Source organism: Hemiscyllium ocellatum, chromosome 1, assembly GCF_020745735.1.
Source record: "Hemiscyllium ocellatum isolate sHemOce1 chromosome 1, sHemOce1.pat.X.cur, whole genome shotgun sequence".
NCBI classification, from domain to species: Eukaryota; Metazoa; Chordata; class Chondrichthyes; order Orectolobiformes; family Hemiscylliidae; genus Hemiscyllium; species Hemiscyllium ocellatum.
Genome location: NC_083401.1, coordinates 17881909 through 17903773, shown reverse-complemented (window position 1 = coordinate 17903773; position 21865 = coordinate 17881909). Strand labels below are relative to the sequence as shown.

General features: G+C 43.9%; 1 protein-coding gene across 2 annotated transcripts in view; it reads left to right on the top strand.

The window, feature by feature from the left end:
* Positions 1 to 21865, top strand: part of LOC132824791 (dedicator of cytokinesis protein 2-like) — a 1235709-nt gene that overhangs the window by 1129143 nt on the left and 84701 nt on the right. For both annotated transcript variants that reach the window (XM_060839646.1, XM_060839560.1), the window contains exons 39-40: positions 3656 to 3745; positions 6588 to 6692. In XM_060839646.1, coding sequence (XP_060695629.1) covers positions 3656 to 3745; positions 6588 to 6692 — 195 coding nt within the window. The remainder of the gene's footprint in view (positions 1 to 3655; positions 3746 to 6587; positions 6693 to 21865) is intronic.

Here is a 21865-nt window from a genome sequence, read left to right as displayed (position 1 = left end):
CTGTATATCTCTATGACTCTATGATACAGGGGTAGGATAGATGTGGGCCTGTGTGGCATACTCTTCGGAGGGTTGGTGTGGACCCGATGGGTCAAATGGCCTGCTTCCATACTATAAGGATTTTATTATTCTTCAAATAGAGGAGCCCTTCAGTGAAGTGTTGTCACAATATCAATCTGTGGACTTAAAACCGAACCATTTCAACACAGTGTGAGCCATGCTGGGAACAGCCAGACTCTTGCTGGCAGCCCTGAAGTATATTTCGGTTGAACACTCAAGGATGTAGGGAGCACTCAGGATTTCCTTCTTTTCTGCTAAATACCTGCAGTGCATATAGCACATATTATCTGGTTCTCGTCCTTTATCTGAAACATTAAGAATCCCTTTTTGTTCATTCTTATTTTTGACTGAAACCTATACACCGTCTTTGAATATCCAGACGCTGTCAAGTGTTGTGGTGTCAAGCAGCTTATGTTTGGGACCTCAACAATTTCCAGTTTATAGAAACAGCTTGGATGAAGGGACTGAAGGTATGTTTGCCAAGAGTACTGATGATACAAAGATATGTCAGAAAGTAAGTTGTCTAGAGGACAAAAAGAGTGTGTAAAGTTGTCCTAGAGGTGTTGGACTAGTAAGTTAACAACCCAAGCTGGCATCCTGGTGATGTGGGTTCAAATCTCACTGCAGCAGCAGGTGATCCTCTGAATTCATTTATTTTTAATAAGCCGTGTCTCCTGCCACCCATTTGATCACTGATAATTGTTGCAAAAGCCTATCTCTTTCATTAATGTCCTTTAGGGACGGAAATCTGTTTTCCTTACCTGCTCTGTCCTACACATCACTCCAGACCCACAGCAATGCAGTTGACTCCGAACTGCCTTAGGACTGGACAATAAATGTTGGCTTCTCCAGTGATGCCCATGTTCATGAACGAATTAAACAAATATCACTTAAGTGAGTGTGCAGTGACCTGGCCACTGGAGTACTATGTAGGAATTTGTGGAACTGTATTTCGGCAGGAAGAATAAAAAAGAAGCATTTTATCCATCTGGTGAAAGATTGCAGAACTCTGTGATGCAGAGCAATCTGACTATCCTCGATGTCACAGTAAATATGCAGACACGCAAGTGATCAGGAAAGCTTACAGAATGTTATCACTTATTGCAAGGGGAATTGAATACAAAGGTCAATGAGCTTATGTTTCAGTTATACAGAGCTTTGGTGAGACTGTGTATGGAATACAGTACACAGTATTGATTACCTTATTTAAGGAAGATTGAAAATGCATTAGAAATTATTTAATTGTGGAATCTCTGTAGTATGGAATTAGACCATTCAGCCCTGGCGCTGTGAGGCAGCAGTGTTAACCACTGTGCCACCCAAATTTAGCATGGCCACTCCACCTCATTGCACATCTTTGGACAGTGGGAGGAAACCAAAGCACCTGGCAGAAGCCCATGCAGACACAGGAAGAATGTGCAAACTCCACACAGACAGTCACCTGAGAGTGGAATGGAACCTGGATTCCTGATGCTGTGAGGTAGCCAGGCTGACACTGAGCCACTGTGCTGCCCTAGATTAATATTAGGAAAGCTTTGGTTGTCTTATGAGGAAAGGTTGAAGGCTTGCATCTGTTGGAGTTTTGAACAGTAAGCGGGAAATCAATTAAAATAAATAAGGCCTTGTGAGGTTGTGACAGGGTGAATGTTGAGAGGATGTTTCCTCATTGGGAGAATCTAGAATTAGGCATTATTGTTCAAAAGTAAGGGACCTGTGATATAGAGAAAGTGAAGTTTTATTCTCTTAAAGAGTTGGGAGTCTTTTGAACAATTCCCCAAAGGCGATAGAAGCAATGTTTTGTTTTTTAGGGCAGATGTAAATCGATGTTGATGAGTAAGAGGGTGACAGTAATCGGGGGTAGGCAGCATTGTGCGTAATTAGCTTAGGTGCGATCTGACTGAATGATGGACTAAGCTTAAGGGACCGAGAGGCCTATTCCTGCTCCTAATGTTTGTGCTATAATGGTTCTGTAGTTCCAGCTTCAAGACACACACCATCCTGACTTGGGAGTATATTACTGTTCCTCGTTTAAAATCATGGCACTGCCTCCTTATACACTATTGTGGGTATTCCCACGCCACAACGACCATAGTTACCCAAGATGTCTCAGCACCACCTTCTCAAGGGCATTTATAGATTGCCATTGAATGCTTCCATGGTCAGTGATGATAATATCTCATGAAATAATTATGGTATGTCACTGATTGAGCCTGGCTTAATGATAATCCACTCCCCTTATTCAACCAGTACTGTTTTCATGGTGATGGCCGTGACATAGTGGAGAAAGTTTTATCTTCCATAGCTTTAGCGAGGGAGGGTTCTTGTTTCTTAATGTTACCCAGCATCTCCTGTTAGATCAGGTTTACAAAATAATGAGGGGTATAAGTAGAGTTATTAGCAGTTGTCTTTCCCCCAGGATGGAGTATTTCAAGACAAAGGGGCACATTTTTAAGGTGAGAGAGGAGAGATTTAAAAAAGACATGCGGGACAATTTTTTTACACAGAGGATGGTTCGCATGTGGAATGAACTTACTGAGGAAGTAGTGGATGTGGGTACAATTACAACGTTTAAAAGACATGAATAGGAAAGATTTGGAGGGATATGGGCCAGGAGCAGGCAAGTGGGATTATGGTCAGCATAGACTGGTTGATCTAAGGGTCTGTTTCTGTGCTGTATGGCTCTAAGACTCTGTGACTAGACATTGAGTGAAAAGACGTATCACAAAATCTTGTTGATTTTCACCGTCAAGGAATATGGACAAATAGTGTTCCTTTGTGTGGTTTATTATGTGAAGTGTTTATAATCCAGCACTTCAGAGACTTTAGAACCAAGCCATTCAAGAGCAGGGAGAATATCTGTCCCATGACTGGACAGTGAAAGTCTGAAACGTATCTCCACGCCTGCTAAAACAAATGTGAGAACGTTGATGAATTGAAACAGAGATGGATGAAATCTTGCTGAGTCAAGCTATTTGGAGAGTTATGGATCAAAGACAGAGAAGGTTAGGGGAGATTCAGAACCATTGTCGGGAGAATATTTAAAGAGGATCGAGAGAAACAGTTCCCACTGGTAGAGGGATGGAAAATGGGAGAACGTCAACTTGAGGTGATTGGCAAAAAAACCCAAGGCAACAGGAGGATAGCTTACACATCGTGAGTTTCAGGTTAGTAATACATTTCCAAAGGTGGTAAAGGAAGCAGATTCATTACCTTAATACAAAGCAGTGATGAGTAAGCACATGAAGGGAACAAATTGATGAGACAAAGGGGAGTGGGTAACAGAGTGGAATTCACTCAATTGCTTTTGCAGAGAGTTCACACAGACAGGACTGGCCGAATGGCCTCCTTCAGTGCTGTAACCATTCTGTGAAATGGAGTGGAGGTTATCTACTACAATTCAGTTGAATGACTAATGGGCTGAATGGTCTTCCACTCTTCTTTACGTCACTGTATTGCTCCTGTTAAGAGGGTGGTCAGGAAGAATTTGGCAAGCAAAGCCCCTTAAACAGAAGAAATTGCACTGACATGCTGCAATGTAGCACAGATGATTCATTTCAACGTGTCACACTAATTATTTGCTGCTTGCTGTGAACAGATGTGGGAAGAAGCCATTCATCTCTGCAAGGAGCTGGCAGAACAGTACGAGATGGAGGTCTTTGATTATGAACTACTGAGTGAGACCCTGGTGAGTAAATGCGAGCTTGCATTGATTATGATAAGCTAATGATGATTGACGATGGCCATTTCCTGTGAAGAGATTGGTCTTTAACGCTCCACCGCCTTTTGTCTAATCCAGGAGGGAATGACTGATAGGGCAGTGACTGATGACAAGCCTTAGAAGAAGTGGAAAGGTTAATGGCGGAAGTCATTAGGCTGCAAGGCTTTTCCTCAAGAGAAGCTCAATGTTGCCTCAACATTAATCACATTGCCACTCTCATGTGCGCTATGGTCAGGGAGTTTCCTGTGGTGGGGCATAGGTTTATTCTGCTAATTCTAGCTGAGGCAATTTAATTTTATCCTGACCGGCAGTCATCTCATTTTCTAACAGGAGCCAAACTGTTCCATGACACCTGCCTTCACAAGATAAGACATTGCATGGTTTACTTGGCTTAGTCCGTAAAAGCAAGAAAATAGCAACATTAGGACTCAAGAACAGGATTAGGCCATTCAGCTCCTAAAGCCTGTTGTTCAATAAGATCACGAGGGGCGTAGATAGGGTGAATGGCCAAGGTATTTTCCCTGGATTAGCAGAGTTCAAAATTAGTAGACATAGGCTTAAGGTGAGAGTGCAAAGATTTAAAAGGGACCTAAGAGGCAACTTTTTCACACAGACGGTGCTGCGCATATGGAATAAGCTGCCAGAGGAAATGGTGAAGATTGGTACAATCACAACATTTAGAAGACCTCTGGATGGGTACATGAATAGGAAGGGTTTAGGGGGATATGGGCCAAGTGCTGGCACATAGGACTAGATTAATTTAGGATTTCTGGTGGGCATGGACGTGTTGGACTGAAGGGTCTGTTTTCAAGTGTACATCTCTATGACTCTATCACGGCTGATCGTGGTTGTGATCTGAATTCCACTTTTTTGCCTGCTCGCCATAAACCTTAACTCCCTCATCGATCAATAATCTATATAACTCAGTGTTGATTAAATTCAGTGACACAGTCCCCACTGTAACAGAATTCCAAAAGTTTACAGCCCTCTGAGAGATTTTTTCAAAATTTTCATTCATTGTATGTGGGTGTCATTAGCTTAATCAGCATTTATTACCCATCTATAATTGACTATAGGTCAGTTAAGAGTCACCCACATTACAGTGGGTCTGGAGTCACAAGTAGGCCAGACCAGATAAGGATGGCAGATTTTTTCTCTACAGGACGTGAGTGAACCAGATCCATATCAAATTGATACTAATTGTTCAGGCCACTATTAGAATACTGCATTCAATTCTGGTCTCTCTGCTATAAGAAAGATGGTAGGGTACAGAAAAGATTTACTATGAAGTTGCCAGGGTTGGAGGACTTGAGCTATATGGAGACCCTGAATAAACTCGGGCCTAAAATATAAAGTGTGAATGGGTCTGAGAGGAAATTGGGCGTCTACTTGAAAAAGATTAGTTTTTTGAGTTATGGGGGGCAAACTAGGAATTAAGGTTAAATCTGATGGTTGGAAAAGCCAGCACAAATGTCTTGGCCCAAATGGCCTTTTCTGAATCTGTGATCCAATGTCCTACCAAAATAAATTGCCCTGCCTCATTTGCAGGCCACAGGGAGGATATTGACCTTGGAGAAGGTCATTGCTTTCACGTCCTTACCGTTTACAATGAAGAGGACAAGCTATATATCTTTCAACCATGTCTACAGCTGCCAGACATGGCTGACATCAGTGAATCCACACCAGAGACTGAGTCTTATTTCCTGCAGGTAGTGTGCAGCCATTATCTACTTGCCTAGTGATGGGTGTCCTACCCCATCTGTTGGGTGCTCCAGTTTCCTCCCACAGTCCAAAGATATGCAGGTTAGGTGAATTGGAGATGCTAAATTGCCCCATAGTGTCCAGGGATATGTAGGCTGGATGGATTAACCATGGAAAATGCATTGTTACAGGGATAGGATGGGGGGGAATGAGTCTGAATGGGATGCTGCTCAGAGGGTCGATGTGAACTCGATGAGCCATCTGACCTGTTTTATCACTGTGGGGATGCTATGATTCTGTACCTCAGGCAAGGGACAAGATTGAGAAGGCGAGTCATTCACGGTAACTTCAGGAGATGCAGGAAGTGAACCCATACTGTCGGCATCATGCAGCATCACAAACCAGCCATCCAGCCAACTGAGCTACCTAATAGAGTCTCTGCTGTGATGCAGGAAATGGAGGCATCTGCCAAACTGTACATAAACAGCAGTGTAATAATCTACCTTGTTATGATGTTGAGCCTCACATTGATACTTTCTTCAAAGAATATTACCTCTGACAGGATATGCTGCCTCAGATCTATACTGCACTGGAATGTTAGTCTGGGGGTTGGTGTTCAAGTTCCGGAGTGGGACTTGAACCCATGACCGTCTGACTCAGAAGACAGACCGCTGCCCCAGGAGCCATGCCTTGCACAGTAAATGTAGGCATGGGCAAGAAAGGAAATGATCGTTGCTATCCACTGTGAAGTGACAAAGAGGAGAGCCCGGGAGGACAGTAGGTGAGGAGAGAATGGACAAACGTCACCCTGTTCTGTTCAGAGTGAGAGCTTGACCAGTGGCCCTCAAGCAGGGCCATCCCATGTGACCAGGCAAAGAGGGCAACGTAGACAACAAGTATGACAGAGCGAGTGGGAAATAAAGATTCTTTAACGAAACAGTCCTGTGTTGCTTGTTTCTCAAACTTGAATCTTACTTTGGATGTAGGTTTGCTTGCTGACCTGGAAGGTTCCACCATTGAACTTACAGCTCAGTGAGCAAACCTACATCCAGAACCTCAACCTGAGCTATAAATCTTCTCAAAACTCACTTTGTTTTAAATTTCACAGCAACGGCAAGCCAAGTTCTATGAAAAGATCATGAAAGTGCTGAGGCCCAAGCCCGACTACTTTGCAATTGGTTACTATGGACAAAGTTTCCCAACCTTCATCCGGGTAAGACTGCTGCTCTGTTTTTGCTCAGGAATGTGATCTATTTAGCTAACGAGTGATGAATCATAGATCATAGAATCTTGCAGCACAGGAACACACCCTTCTGCCCACCATATCTGTGCTGACCATGGTGCCATTCTAAACTAAATCCGGTGTGTGCGCATGGTCCACATCCCTCTGTACCCTGCCTGAACATGTGTCTGTCTGAATGCATCTTAAACATTGCTAGAGAGGAGTGCATTACTTGCCTAATTTCCCTGAACCGACTGGTCATTTCAGTTAAGTGTCTAATCAGGAATTGCTAGAGAAACTCGGAAGGTCTGGCAGTACCTTTGGAAAGAAAACAGAGTTAATGTTTTGCGTCCAGTGACATTGACATAATTGGCCAATTCAGAGCATTAGTTTTGGATTAATTGAGGACACTATGCACAATCTGTTGCTGTAGATGACGAGTTATGTATAGGCTGGAATAGGCAAATGCTTCAGACTTTTAACAACAGTCCAGCAGTTCCTTGGTTTCTATTACTAATAAATAAGTATTAGGTGAGTAAAAACTGACTTCAGGATCCCCAGCTGAGAAGCTGACATTTAAACATATATTCTCAGATCATTAACTTAAATTTGTGAATTGCTGGTCCTGTACATGACCACTGAAATTTCCTAAACTGGGATTGGGATGGGGGCAGAAGTGAGGTTAATTTCAAAGAAGTGTCATTGGTATGCTGTGCCTGATTTTCGTGTTTTCTCGATGATCTTGTAACATCATAAATTCTAGTACCACTAAATTGAAAGATTCATTGTAAGCACCTTGCATATTTAGCTTTAATGTTAATGGTACACGTCAATGTGCATCATCCATTTTCTCAGAATACATTAGGCTTAGTCTGAAGTGTCAAGAGTGTGGTGCTGGAAAAGACAGCAGGTCAGGCAGTGTCGAGAGCAGGAGAATCGATGTTTCAAGCATAAGCCCTTCATCAGGAAAGGCTGATGAAGGGCTTATGCCTGAAACATCGATTCCCCTGCTCCTCAGATGCTGCCTGACCTGCTGCGCTTTTCCAGCACCACATTCTCGACTCCGAGCTCCAGCATGTGCAGTCCTCACTTTCTCTGAAATGTATCCATTTTTGCCTTGATGTGCATTTTGACATGCAGCAAGTCCCATGGGTTCCAAGCTGGAGCAGCATGGGTACAGCCTGCATCTTGAGTTGGTGCATCATTCGGAGATTTTCTGGCTGTTCTGCATCACAAAATAAAATAGTGAGAAAACCCTGGGGGCTGGGGTGGGGATGACCTTATCAAACAAACAACGCTGGCAGTACAGCTCAGAGCAGTGGAGACTTTAGATGGTCATACTGGATTCAGGAAGAGACAATGGAGCTGAAAATGTGTTGCTGGAAAAGCGCAGCAGGTCAGGCAGCATCCAAGGAACAGGAAATTCGATGTTTCGGGCATAAGGCCTTCTTCCTGAAGAAGGCCTTATGCCCGAAACGTCGAATTTCCTGTTCCTTGGATGCTGCCTGACCTGCTGCGCTTTTCCAGCAGCACATTTTCAGCTCTGATAACTCCAGCATTTGCAGACCTCACTTTTTCTTCAGGAAGAAACAATCACCAGTTGATCTGCTCTGTGACAGATGGACTGTTGAGATGAAGTGTATCTCTCTAAGACCCACAGCCTTCCTCATGTAATCTCCTGGACTCACAGAATAGTCAGAATGCAGAAGACCTTTCAGCCCAACCTTGCTGGATAACTTCAACGTTCCCATTCCCCAGGCCTTTTTTGTCACCTGACACATATTTCCTTCTTTCGGTGCTTATCCAATTCCCTTCTGACAGCCAATCTTGAGCCTGCCTCCGTCACATTCCCAGCCAGTGCATTTCAGATCCTAACCACTCAATGAGTGAAAATGTTTTCCCACACGCTGTCACTGCAACTTCAGACAATCAACTTAAATCACCACTGGTTGTTGATCATTCCAAAATAGAAATAATTTCTCCCTTCACCATCACCTTCTCAAGGACAAATAGGGATAGACAACAGAAGCATAGAAAATAGGGGCAGAAGGAGGCCATTCAACCTACTCCATCGTTAGTCTCCTCCATCATTCAATACTAATTTGATTGATCATCCAACTCGTGTTCCCACTTTCTCCCAAGACACTTTGATCCCTTTAGCCCTAAGAACTGCACTTCACTCCTTCTTGGAAACATGTTTTATCCTCCCCTGATTTTTGTGGCAGAGAATTCCCGAGGCTCACCACGCACTGAGTGAAGAAATTTCTCTTCATCTCAGTCCTAAATGGCCTAACCTCATATCCTTAGACTTAGATTTTTGCCTATGGTGCACACATCTAATGAGTAAACTACAAGCTTCACGATTTCGAACACCTCTATCAAATCTTCTGTCATCCTTCTCTAAGGAGAACAACCTCAGCTTCTCCTACCTCGTTGTTTTTGTGATCCCGAGAAGCATTCTCATGAATCTTCTCTACATGTCTCTAATAACGCCACATCCTTCCTAAAGTGCTGTGCTTAAAATTGGTTGCAATACTCCATTTGAGGCTGAACTAGTGATGCATAAAAATATCATAAGTTTCCTTGCTTTTAGAATTGATGTGCCTATTTATAAATCTCAGGATACTGTGACCCCTTTTAACCATTTTATCAACCTTGAATAATTTGAGCACTTATACCTGGCGCAAATGTCCTGAGAGAAGTAACTAAGGGAAACCAAGAAAAAGCCATTAGGAAAAAAGATGCTCTTGAAAAGTTCTTATGGAAAATTCTGCACTACACTCATATTCACCTCATCACACCCCGAGTCAATCAGAGGAAGCAAGAGCTATCTAAAGCAAATGTTGAAGCAGAGCAGTCAATATGATACACTTGAACTGTTGACAAGACACACAAAATATCAACTCACTGATGTGCTGCTTTATGAATCAAAGAGCTGAAGAGCAATTAACTTAGAACTGATAGATGAATCTGAACAGAGACTTCTCTACAGAACCCTCATGTATAGATGATATCTTCGTCTGCAAGAATGCGTGGAAAAAGTAACAGCTGCTAATTTTAGGAGGGCAAGGCTATTATTGTTGTTCGGGTAGGACAGTGCTAATTCAATTATATATGGAATTAAACACAAGTGGAGGACAGAACATGAAATTGGTACACCCAAGGAATTTGTCAACCATCCTTTGATTCAAGGATGACTTCTCCTCAGGTCCAAGTGTTTGTGCCATGAATCCTCGTCTGAGGAAAGATGTTCTGGCTCTGGAGGGAATACAACAGGTCCACCAGTCTGATTCCTGGAATGGCAAGACTGACATATGAAGAGAGATTAGGATCGGTTAGGAATTTATTCATTGGAGGCTAGAGGAACAACAGAAGATCTCAGAGAAACCCATCCAATTCTAACAGAGTAGGTGCAGGAAGAATGTTCCAGATGTCACAGGAAGTAGGAATCACAGGATACAGGATAAACCATGTAGGATGGAGATGAAAACAAATTTCTTTACCCTAAGAGTAGTGAGCTTTGGGAATTGACGACTACAGAATGGAGTCAAGGTCAAAACATTGCATGCTTTCAAGGAGGTGTTGTAAATAGCCCTTGGGTTAAAGGGATCTAAGGATATGGGAAGAAAGCAAGAACAGACTATTGAGTTGGATTAGAGAGTGTGATTTCGATGACCAGCCATGATCATAATGAATGGTCCATCAGATCAGGGGACAAATGGCCTACTCCTGCTCCTTATGTTTATGTTTCAATATTCCTAGGGCAAAGCAGAGGTTTAGCATAATGTTCCAGGGAACAGGGTTGTTTGAATAGAGTGGAGAAGCTGGGATTGACCTTCCTAGAGGAGAGAAGGCAACAAGGAAATTCGAGAGTGAGGTTTACCTCAGAATGGTTTGGAAAGAGTAAACCCAGGAGAAACTGCTCCAGTGGCTGAAGGGCAGGGCTTTCAGATAAAAGATGAAAATGAAACATTCGACACAGTGCTTGGTTAGAGTTTGGACTGCATTCCCTGATGGGCTGATAGGTACAGATTCCATCATCAATCTCAAAAGGATATTGCAGTATTACTTGAAGGAGAGAAATTACAGGACATATAGGCAAAGGTGAGAAGAAGGGACTAAATGGATTATTTCTAGAAAGAGCTGATGGGCTGAATGACTTAACTCTGCTTAGCGCTACTCAACAATTCTATAATTTTATGAAATCACAAATCAGATGGATATTGGCTTAATTATGCGTGGCATTGCCTCATAAAGCTAATGATTCTTTTGCGCATTAATTTTACAAAGCGAAGGTGCTGTATATACACACACTCATGCGCACACACTCATTCATTAGGAATCTCGTTAAGTAACATGCAACTAATCATTTGAATAATAAGCTGGATGATAGAATGCATTGGCAGAACACACAGTGACTCAAAGGGATGACTTGATCCTGCAGCTAATGGATGTCCAGTCACACTGCAGTAAACCACACCACGTTGATCACTGTGGATTCTAGGATGCAGTTGTTGGGTCACACTGTCAATCCTGCTGAAAAGGCCAGAGTTGAGTAACAAAAGGGTGACTGATTATTTTGGGGTGTTGCTAAATACATATGGACCACTGGAGGATCACTTCTTAGATTGGGAAGAGTACACATTAGGGCCGAGATATTCTGGCCTCTCCTTTCTTCAGGGCTATCCAATTAATCCCACTGCTTTGATTGACTGTACATGGACAGAAAAGTGAGATGAAATTGTTTGGTAAAGCTGATGTAAACACAGGCACGAGAGTTTACCCCTTACTGTGTTTGGCATAAGGAAGTGGGAAACATGCATCAAAAGATTCAGTTTGAGTCTGTGTCATAGATTCATAGAGTCATAGAGCTGTACAGCATGGAAACAGACCCATCGGTCCAACCCGTCCATGCTAACCAGATATCCCAACCCAATCTAATCCCACCTGCCAGCACCCGGCCCATATCCCTCCAAACCCTTCTTATTCATATACCCATCCAAATGCCTCTTAAATGTTGCAATTGTACCAGCCTCCCCCACGTCCTCTGGCAGCTCATTCCATACATGAACCACCCTCTGTGTGAAAACGTTGCACCATATATCTTTTATATCTTTCCCCTCTCACCCTAAACCTATGCCCTCTAGTCTGGACTCCCCGACCCCAGGGAAAAGACTTTGTCTATTTACCTTATCTATGCCCCTCATAATTTTGTAAACCTCTAAAAGGTCATCCCTCAGCCTCCGACGCTCCAGGGAAAACAGCCCCAGCCTATTCAGCCTCTCCCTATCGCTCAAACCCTCCAACCCTGGCAACATCCTTGTGAATCTTTTCTGCACCCTTTCAAGTTTCACAACATCTTTCCAATAGAAAGGAAACTAGAATTGCACACAATATTCCAACAGTGGCCTAATCAATGTCCTGTATAGCCACAACATGACCTCCCAACTCCTGTACTCAATACTCTGACCAATAAAGGAAAGCATACCAAACGCCTTCTTCACTATCCTATCTACCTGCAACTCCACTTTCAAGGAGCTATGAACCTGCACTCCAAGGTCTCTTTGTTCAACAACACTCCCTAGGACCCTACCATTAAGTGTATAAGTCCTGCTAAGATTTGCTTTCCCAAAATGCAACACCTCACATTTATCTGAATTAAACGCCATCTGCCACTTCTCAGCCCATTGGCCCATCTGGTCAAGATCCTGTTGTAATCTGAGGTAACTTTCTTCGCTGTCCACTGCACCTCCAATTTTGGTGTCATCTGCAAACTTACTAACTGTACCTCTTATGCTCACATCCAAATCATTTATGTAAATGACAAATGGCTAATCCAGTAAAGAATAGATTGGTTCAGTAAATGGCATCTTCTCCCTTATGCTTTACTCCATTTGTACATTTTTTGAACCTTTTAATTTTATTTGTTCCCGGGACAGTTTTTTTTTCCTTCTCTGTTCTGTTTTTCACTGGAGCTTGTAAGTGAGCATTGCACTTGTCTTCAAAGATTTGTGTCCATTAAGATGACATTATCAATTCTTTTCGGTATTTTCTAATCAACCCTATCAAGGATCATGTTACACACCTCAGGAGCAGGTGACACTGAGAATCATACAAACCCTACAGTGTGAAAGCAGGCCATTTGGCCCATCAAGTCAACCATGACCCTCCAAAATGCACTCCACCCAGACCCATTTCCCTATGCTGTCTTTGTAACCCTACATTTCCCACAGATAATCCACCTAGCCTGCATATTCCTGGACAAGTTAGCATGGTCAAATCACCTAACCTGCTCGTCTTTGGACTGTGGGAGGAAACTGCAGCACCCAGAGGAAACCCACGCAGACACGGGGAGAATGTACAAACTCTGCACAGACAGTCGCCTGAGGCTGGAATTGAACCCAGGTCCCCGGCACTGTGAGGTAGAAGTGCTAACCACTGAGCCACTGTGCCATACTCAAGCCCAGACCTCCTGACTCAGAGGTAGGAATTGTACCACTGTGCCACAAGAGCGCTTTACTATGAACTCTCCCAAAGAAATTGTGGTTTGGAGACTGTTGTAAATTTCAAAGCTGACATTGGTAGAGAGAGCAATAATAATGAGGAGACCAAGATGAGTAAATGGGGTTAAGGTACAAATATGCCATGCATGGAGTAACAGACTCGTGAGTTTGCTGTCCCCTTACTTTAGACTGCACCCCCACCCTCTCCTCCACACCAGGAAATAATTGAACAGTATTACCATTCGATAGTTAATTTACAGACCCAGGTAATGTTCTGGGGACCTGGTTTCAAATCCTACCATAGTACATCGTGGATTTTAAAAGCTGGAGATAATAGCCTCATGATGACCAGGAAGCTATTGTCAATGTTGAAACAAAAATCTGGTTCACTAATATCGTTTAGGGAAGGAAACAGCTGCTCTGTCCTGGTCCTGGTCTGGTCTGGTCTACATGGGACTCCAGCCTGACAGCAATGTGGTTGACTCTTAACTGCCCTCTGAAATAACCCCAGAAGCCACACAGTTGTAACAGTCATTCAAGAGTTTTAAAAAGGAAATGAAACCAGACAATCCACCTGGCATCAACCCGAGCACAAGAAGAGACAACAGCAGAAACAGGCCTTATTAGTTAGTTCTGTGAAGTCCCCCTTACTAGCATCTGAGGGCTAGTGCTAGTGGGAGAGCTATCTCATAAGCTAATTAAGCAACAGTCTGACATAACTATACTCATGGAATTAAACCTTACAGTCAGTGTCCCAGACACTATCATCACCATCCCTGGATATGTCCCACCAGCAAAACAGACCCAGCAGCACAGTGGTGTACAGTCAGGAGGGAGTTATCTTCAGAGTCCTCAACATTGACATCTAGAAGGGCAAAGGCAGAACGCCACCAGCAGCAAGATCCCCCACCCCCACCCGTCCCCACTCACCATCCTGACTTGGAAACACCATTCCTTCAGTGTCGTCGGGGCAAGATCCTGGAGTTCCCTGCCTAGCACCATTAAGGTTAGTGCAGCACATGAACTGGAGCAATACAAGAAGGTAGATTGCGACTGCCTTCACAAGGGGCAACTAGGGGTGAATTAGAAGTGCTGGCCAATTAGTGACACCTAAATCCCATGAGTGAATTAAAAAAAAACATCTATCTTGTTGAATGCTCTCTTCCTGTCCCAAATTACCACTGTGATATTTTCATCTCCAACTAATTGTCTGAAGGGAGATTCCCCACTGAGAGTCAAGATACAAACAATATTGTCCTGTGGAATCAAATGCCCTTGAAATTCATTGGCATTGCCACAGACACATTCCGGTAACTTCCTCACCACTGGCAGGAGGAGGATCTTTCCATTAGAGAAGAGGACCTTTGAGCGAGATCAGGAAGTGGTTTGCCTGCATTATTCTCGACTGTAGCTTGGATGACATTAGGCTTCACCCTGAGCAACAGTTAATACCGAGTTGGGCTGGCACACCCACACAGAACAGGAAACGCCTGAGCTTAGTGCCAATTGAAAAGTGGCAGCTCCCTATTCTCCTCAACACTACACTGAGGTAACGGACTTCATCTTATTTTCAAAGTCCACAGAATACAATACAATACAGCACACGAATGGGCCCTTTGGCCTACCAAGTCTGTGCCAACTTCTAATCTTAATTTAGACACGCTACATATTGCCTATGCACGATATCTATCCTTCTGTTCACCCCCCATTCATGTGTCTAGCAAGATGCCTTAAATGTTGGTAATGTTCCTGCTTCCACCACCTCCACTGGCAGTGTATCGCAGACACCCACCACCCTCTGTGTGAGAAATTTTCCCCGTACTTCTCCCTAAGACTCACCTTGAACCTGTGCGCCCTTGTACTTAACCTTTCCACCTTGAGAAAAAGCCTCTGACTATCCACCCTACATATGTCTCTCTCATAATTTTGTAGACCTCTTTCAGATTGGCCTCAGCCTCCGTCTTTTGTGAAAACAATCTGAGTTTATCCAACCTCTCCTCATGACTTAAAACCCTCTAGGATAGGCAACACCCTGGTAAACCTTCCCTGCATCCTCTCCATAGCATCCACATCCTTCTGGTAGTGTGAGGTGACCAGAACTGCATAGAATATTCCAAATGTGGCCTCACTAAAGTTTTGTCCAACTGTAACCTAACTTGCCAATTTTTATATTTGATGTCCCAAATGATGATGGCAAATGTGCTGTATGCTTTCTCGACCACCTTATCCTCCAATGTTACCACCTTCGGGGATGTGTGGATCTGTATGCCCAGGTCCCTCTGCATGTCAGTGCTGCTCATGAGTCTATGAACCCCTCAATCTGCTGGCTGTGAGCAGGGGATCAAGCAGATGAGCCACAACAGGCTCGATCTTTACTGGCATGTTAAAGAAATGAGAAGAGAGCAAGTGTGTGAATGACTCATGTGATTTTACTGTTGGCATGAGATGATTGGGCTCTAATAGCCCGTGACACAAAAATCATTGACTGACAGATTCCCAGTTCCTCGATTGAAGGGTGCAGACTTCAAAATAGACTTGAAATGATCAAGCAGTCAATGGAAAAGAATGGTCTGCTTTCATGGGAATGTCAACACTGGAATGCGACCAACTGGAACTGAAAATTCAGATGCTAAATCGATACCTTGCAGTTTTTACACCATTACTTTAGGGATTTCAGAGAAATTTCAAAAGATCTATCTTTCTCGAAAGTTTTAACTGTATTTGTTCACTGCACTTAAGAGGAGATGAACAATCATTTATTATTCACTGCCCCTTTCGCATCGATTCAATGACCTTAAGTGACCGGTTGCAGTGGAACTTGTAACAGCCAGTTGTTAGAAGGACTTTCCAACAATTGTGAACTGAAATGATTGAAACTGTGGTAAAGTTGGCAGCTCCTCTTGTTACACAGAGCAGAGAATGAGCATTAATCCAGCAACAAAGACCTGCAAAGACTGACCAGTTATCCAGAAAAACAGAACTGGATAGACTGAGCGAGAATCGAGACAGAAAGCTTGGAGACACTAAACGATAACCCTCAGATCTTTCCCAAACTATTTAAACATTGTTTAATTCCACACCTGTGTAACGCTTCAGAGAACACCTCTGGGCCGCCCGAACCAACCAACCCAATCACCCCGTGGCTCAACACTTTAACTCCCCCTCCCACTCCACCGAGGACATGCAGGTCCTTGGACTCCTCCACCGGCAGAACACAACTACACGACGGCTGGAGGAGGAGCGCCTCATCTTCCGCCTGGGAACCCTCCAACCACAAGGTATGAATTCAGATTTCTCCAGCTTCCTCATTTCCCCTCCCCCCACCTTGTCTCAGTCGGTTCCCTCAACTCAGCACCGCCCTCCTAACCTGCAATCCTCTTCCTGACCTCTCCGCCCCCACCCCACTCCGGCCTATCACCCTCACCTTGACCTCCTTCCACCTATCCCACCTCCATCGCCCCTCCCCCTAGTCCCTCCTCCCTACCTTTTATCTCAGCCGGCTTGGCTCTCTCTCTCTTATTCCTGATGAAGGGCTTATGCTCGAAACGTCGAATTCTCTATTCCTGAGATGCTGCCTAACCTGCTGTGCTTTGACCAGCAACACATTTGCAGCTGTGATCTCCAGCATCTGCAGACCTCATTTTTTACTCGAAGATTTTAACCTACTGCGAATCCTCTTACAAGGATGCCTTCCTTGAAGAAGCTCTCTTCCTCCCTCTACAAGGATTTCAGTGAGTCCCTCTCTCACTGCACCCCCCAGGTCATCTCCTCTGCACAGAAGCTCTTCAGCCACGTTCTCAAACAGACCCGTTACCACAGCCACATCTCCTTCCTCAGCACCTGCCTAAGGAACCGACTGATCCCACACGGACTCCGAACTACATTCCAACCAACAAAATTTGGACCCAACCAGGACAACCTGTACCTACAACAAATCCGAAGCCTCCAGCAACAGACCTCCCTCCGGATCCTCCGCTCCACCCTTGCAGCCATGCGTCGCTACCTACACTCCCTGCAATCCTGCAACCGCAGGAAATGTAAAACTTGCGCCCACACCTCCACACTCACTTCCCTCCAAGGCCCCAAGGGATCCTTCCATATCCGCCACAAGTTCACCTGTACCTCCACACACATCATCTATTGCATCCGCTGCACTCGATGTGGCCTCCTCTATATTGGTGAGACAGGCCGCTTACTTGCGGAACGCTTCAGAGAACACCTCTGGGCCGCCCGAACCAACCAACCCAATCACCCCGTGGCTCAACACTTTAACTCCCCCTCCCACTCCACCGAGGACATGCAGGTCCTTGGACTCCTCCACCGGCAGAACACAACTACACGACGGCTGGAGGAGGAGCGCCTCATCTTCCGCCTGGGAACCCTCCAACCACAAGGTATGAATTCAGATTTCTCCAGCTTCCTCATTTCCCCTCCCCCCACCTTGTCTCAGTCGGTTCCCTCAACTCAGCACCGCCCTCCTAACCTGCAATCCTCTTCCTGACCTCTCCGCCCCCACCCCACTCCGGCCTATCACCCTCACCTTGACCTCCTTCCACCTATCCCACCTCCATCGCCCCTCCCCCTAGTCCCTCCTCCCTACCTTTTATCTCAGCCGGCTTGGCTCTCTCTCTCTTATTCCTGATGAAGGGCTTATGCTCGAAACGTCGAATTCTCTATTCCTGAGATGCTGCCTAACCTGCTGTGCTTTGACCAGCAACACATTTGCAGCTGTGATCTCCAGCATCTGCAGACCTCATTTTTTACTCGTACATTTTTAATCCTTGGATTACAACAAAGAGCAGCTTCTTTTTAATTTGAACTTGTATTAATTACTTACTCTCTTGGTAGCTTAAAATTATAAAAAAAAACCCTCCATTTGTTACTCGGACTTGCATTTATTCCATTATTCCAGTGCTTGTTTGGGATAACTCAGGTTAATACGACATAGTGTGGTCTGGAGTCTCTTCCTGGAAAGAAGTATGGATGGAGACAGTGCAGACCTTCATCCTATCATGCCTGGCCCTTTTAAAATCATTATGTAATCACTCCCACTGCCCTGCTCTTTCTCCATGATTCATTTTCCCTTTCAATTGAAGGCTTCTGTTTTCTGCTTCCCTTAGCATTTCAGGCAGTGCATTTCAGATAATAACCATTCACTACGTGCACTTTATTTCCTTCATACTGCCTATGATTCTTTTGCTGGAAAAGCACAGCATCTGAGGAGCAGCAGAGTCAACGTTTGGAGCATAAGCTCTTGAACATTCCTGATGAAGAGCTTCGGCTCGAAATGTTGACTCTCCTGCTCCTCGGATGCTGCCTGACCGGCTGTGCGTTTCCAGTACCACACTTTTTGACTCCAGCATCTGCAGTTCTGACTTTCTCTGATGGTTCTTTTTCTGATTACCTTAATCAGGTTTCCTATTGTATCTGAGCTTTATTCTGCTGTTTCTGATTATTAACTCTCTCAAAATCTTCCATGTTTTTGAACTTGTCCACCTTAGGACTTTCATCCTATCCATTTCAAGTCTTTCTTGTCTCTAATGAACCCACCCCTCCTTTTGACACCCCTTTTAATTACACTTTATATGCTTATAGAAGGCATAGAGATATACAGCACAGAAACAGACCCTTCAGTCCAAATCATCCACGCTGAACAGATTAGATTCCTTCCAGATTCCGTACAGTGTGGAAACAGGCCTTTTGGCCCAACTAGTCTACACTGACCCTCCAAAAAGTAACCCACCCAGACCCATTTCCCTCTGACTAATGCACCTAACACTATGGCCAATTTGGCATGGCCAATTCACCTGACCTGCACATCTTTGGACTGTGCAAGGTAACTGGAGCACCTGGCGGAAACCCACGCAGACACGGGCATAATGTGCAAGCTCCACACAGACAGATACCCAAGGCTGGAATCGAACCTGGGACCGCGAGGCAGCAGTGCTAACCACTGAGCCACCATGCCGCCCACATATCCTAACTAAATCTAGTCACATTTGCCAGTACTTGGCCCATATCCCTCTAAACCCTTCCTATTCATGTACCCATCCAGATACCTTATAATTGCTGTAATGTACCAGCCTGCACCACTTCCTCTGACAGCTCATTCCATACACACACCACCCTGTGTAAAAAAGTTGCCTCTTAGGTCCCTTTTAAATCTTTTTCCTCTCACTTATGTCTTTCCATTTTGGATTCCTCCACCCTGGGGAAAAGACCTTCTCTATTTACCTTATCCATTCTCCTCATGATTTTATAAACCTCTATAAGGTCACCCCTCAGCCTCCGACGCACCATGGAAAAATAGCCCCACACTATTCAGCTCTCCTTATAGCTCAAACCCTCCAATCCTGGCCATGTCCCTGTAAATCTTTTCTGAACCATTCCTAATGTCACAACATCCTTCCTATAGCGGGAAGACCAGAATTATACACAATATTTCAAAAGTGACCAACCAGTGTCCTGTACAGCTTCAATATGACCTCTCAGCTCCTGTACTCAATCGACTGAACAACAAAGGCAAGTGTACAAAACGCGTTCTTCAGTATACTGGTCTTTCATGTCGTCTTTACGCTACTTGTGTTACATTACATTTATATTACCTTGCACATCTCTCTTATTTCCTTTCTCAGTTCTCCTCTGAACATTTGACATTCACCATGGATCACAGGTCTGTTGTAATGTTGATGTTTATCAGGAACCATGTTCTCCAATCTTTGGAGATGCCGGTGTTGGACAGGGGTGTACAAAGTTAAAAATCACCCAGCACCAGGTTATAGGCCAACAGGTTTAACTGGAAGCACACTAGCCCTCTTTAGATGTCAAAGAGGTTCAAGCTTTGGTTCTACTTTTTGTCTCATTGCAAGTTATCTCCTCTTTGAAGGCTTCAAATTCAAATCTGTTCAAATTCTCAATGCTTTTCATGGTTTTTCCTGTCAACCTTTAATTCTTATCCACCTGGACCAGCTTCTTTTCCAACTCCCTGAAATTTGTCCTCCAGTTGATTATTTTTACACATCATTGCTCCTTATTCTTTTGTATAATTTCATTGAGCTTCATAATGAGCTCACTGTTACCCACATCCTCCTGCACTGAATCATTCTCCATTTTACACAACTTCGTTTAATTCATCTGTGGGATGTGGATGTCACTGGCTGATCTAAGCAGGCTGCTTTGTCCTAGATGGTGTTGAGCTTCTTGAGTGTTTTTGGAGCTGCACCCATCCAGACAAGTATTCCAACACACTCCTGATTTGTGCCTTGTAGATAATGGACAGGCTTTGGCAGTCAGGAGGTGAGTTATTCACTGCAGTATTCCTAGCCTCTCACCTGCTCTTGTAGCAACTGTGTTTATGTGGCAAGTCCAGTTGAGTTTCTGCAATGGCAACCCCCAGGATAATGTTGATAGTGAGGGATTCAGTGATGGTAACGCCTTTGAATGTCAAGATGCAGTGATTATATTGTTAGAAGCTAAGCCCCAAGAACTGAGTTTCCATCTTATCTTGGAAGCACACCGATCAAGAAAATTCACTTGTGCACATTTCCAAAGTTCTACCCCTCCCGGTGACTCTCATTGTTCTTTCCACTGTTAATATCCTAGTCTCTGTTGTTACAATCCTCATAGAGACTATTTAAAAGGGAATTTGAACATCCAGTGATTAACTGAAAAAAATTGTGCTGTCAGATTTTGTATTTTTAAACACAACCAGATTTCGGCTTCACTGCATTCTCTAGATCAACGGATTCACTGTAGATTTCTCCCTCCAGCTCAAAGCTAGACAAATCTTTCAATCTCTTTTCTACTCAAGAACTTTAAACAAGACCATATCTGCAACTGCCTTTTTTTTTGCCTGATCTCAAATTGAACATAATTGAATTGAACATATTGAATAAATGTAAACAAAGGAACCTGTTAACCCCCATCTCCAATCCCAGGCAATGTAACATGCTTTTGGATGTTCTCAAATAGATTTTACCTTCAACACAACTCTTTAACGCTGTGAACTATATTAATAACTAATATCACCAATAATTATAATTGTCCTCTCACTAGACTTATTGGGTTTCTTCAGAAAGCCCATGTTTACAAACTACCTCTAGCTTTTTCATTCAGGAACTATGTAAACAATTACAATCCTTTATTGAGAAAAGGTAGGCATTCTGACTATATCGAAGGTGTACTCATAAAATCCCTGCAGTGTAGAAACAGGCCGTTAGATCCAATAAGTCTACAGCGACTCTCTGAAGATTAAGCCACCCAGACCCACATTCCTACCCGATTACTCTACATTTCTCCTGTCTATTGCACCTAACCTACACATCCCTGAACACTATGGCAATTTAACATGGCCAATCCAACTAACCTGCACATCTTTGGATTGTGGGAGGAAACTGCAGCACCCAGAGGAAGCCTGCACTGACACAGGAAGAACATGCAAACTCCACACAGCCAGTAACCAGAGAGTGGAATCGAACCTGGGTCCCTGGTTCTGTGAGGCAATTGTGCTAACCACTGAGCCACTGTTTACAGATGAGTCACTCTTACCTCACCATTCTCTCATTAATAACCTTGACCCAACAAGATAAACATAGGTTAATTTTTAAATGTGATTAATCCAGACTGGTTTGAATTGCATTGGTGTTTTACTGGGCTTCTAAG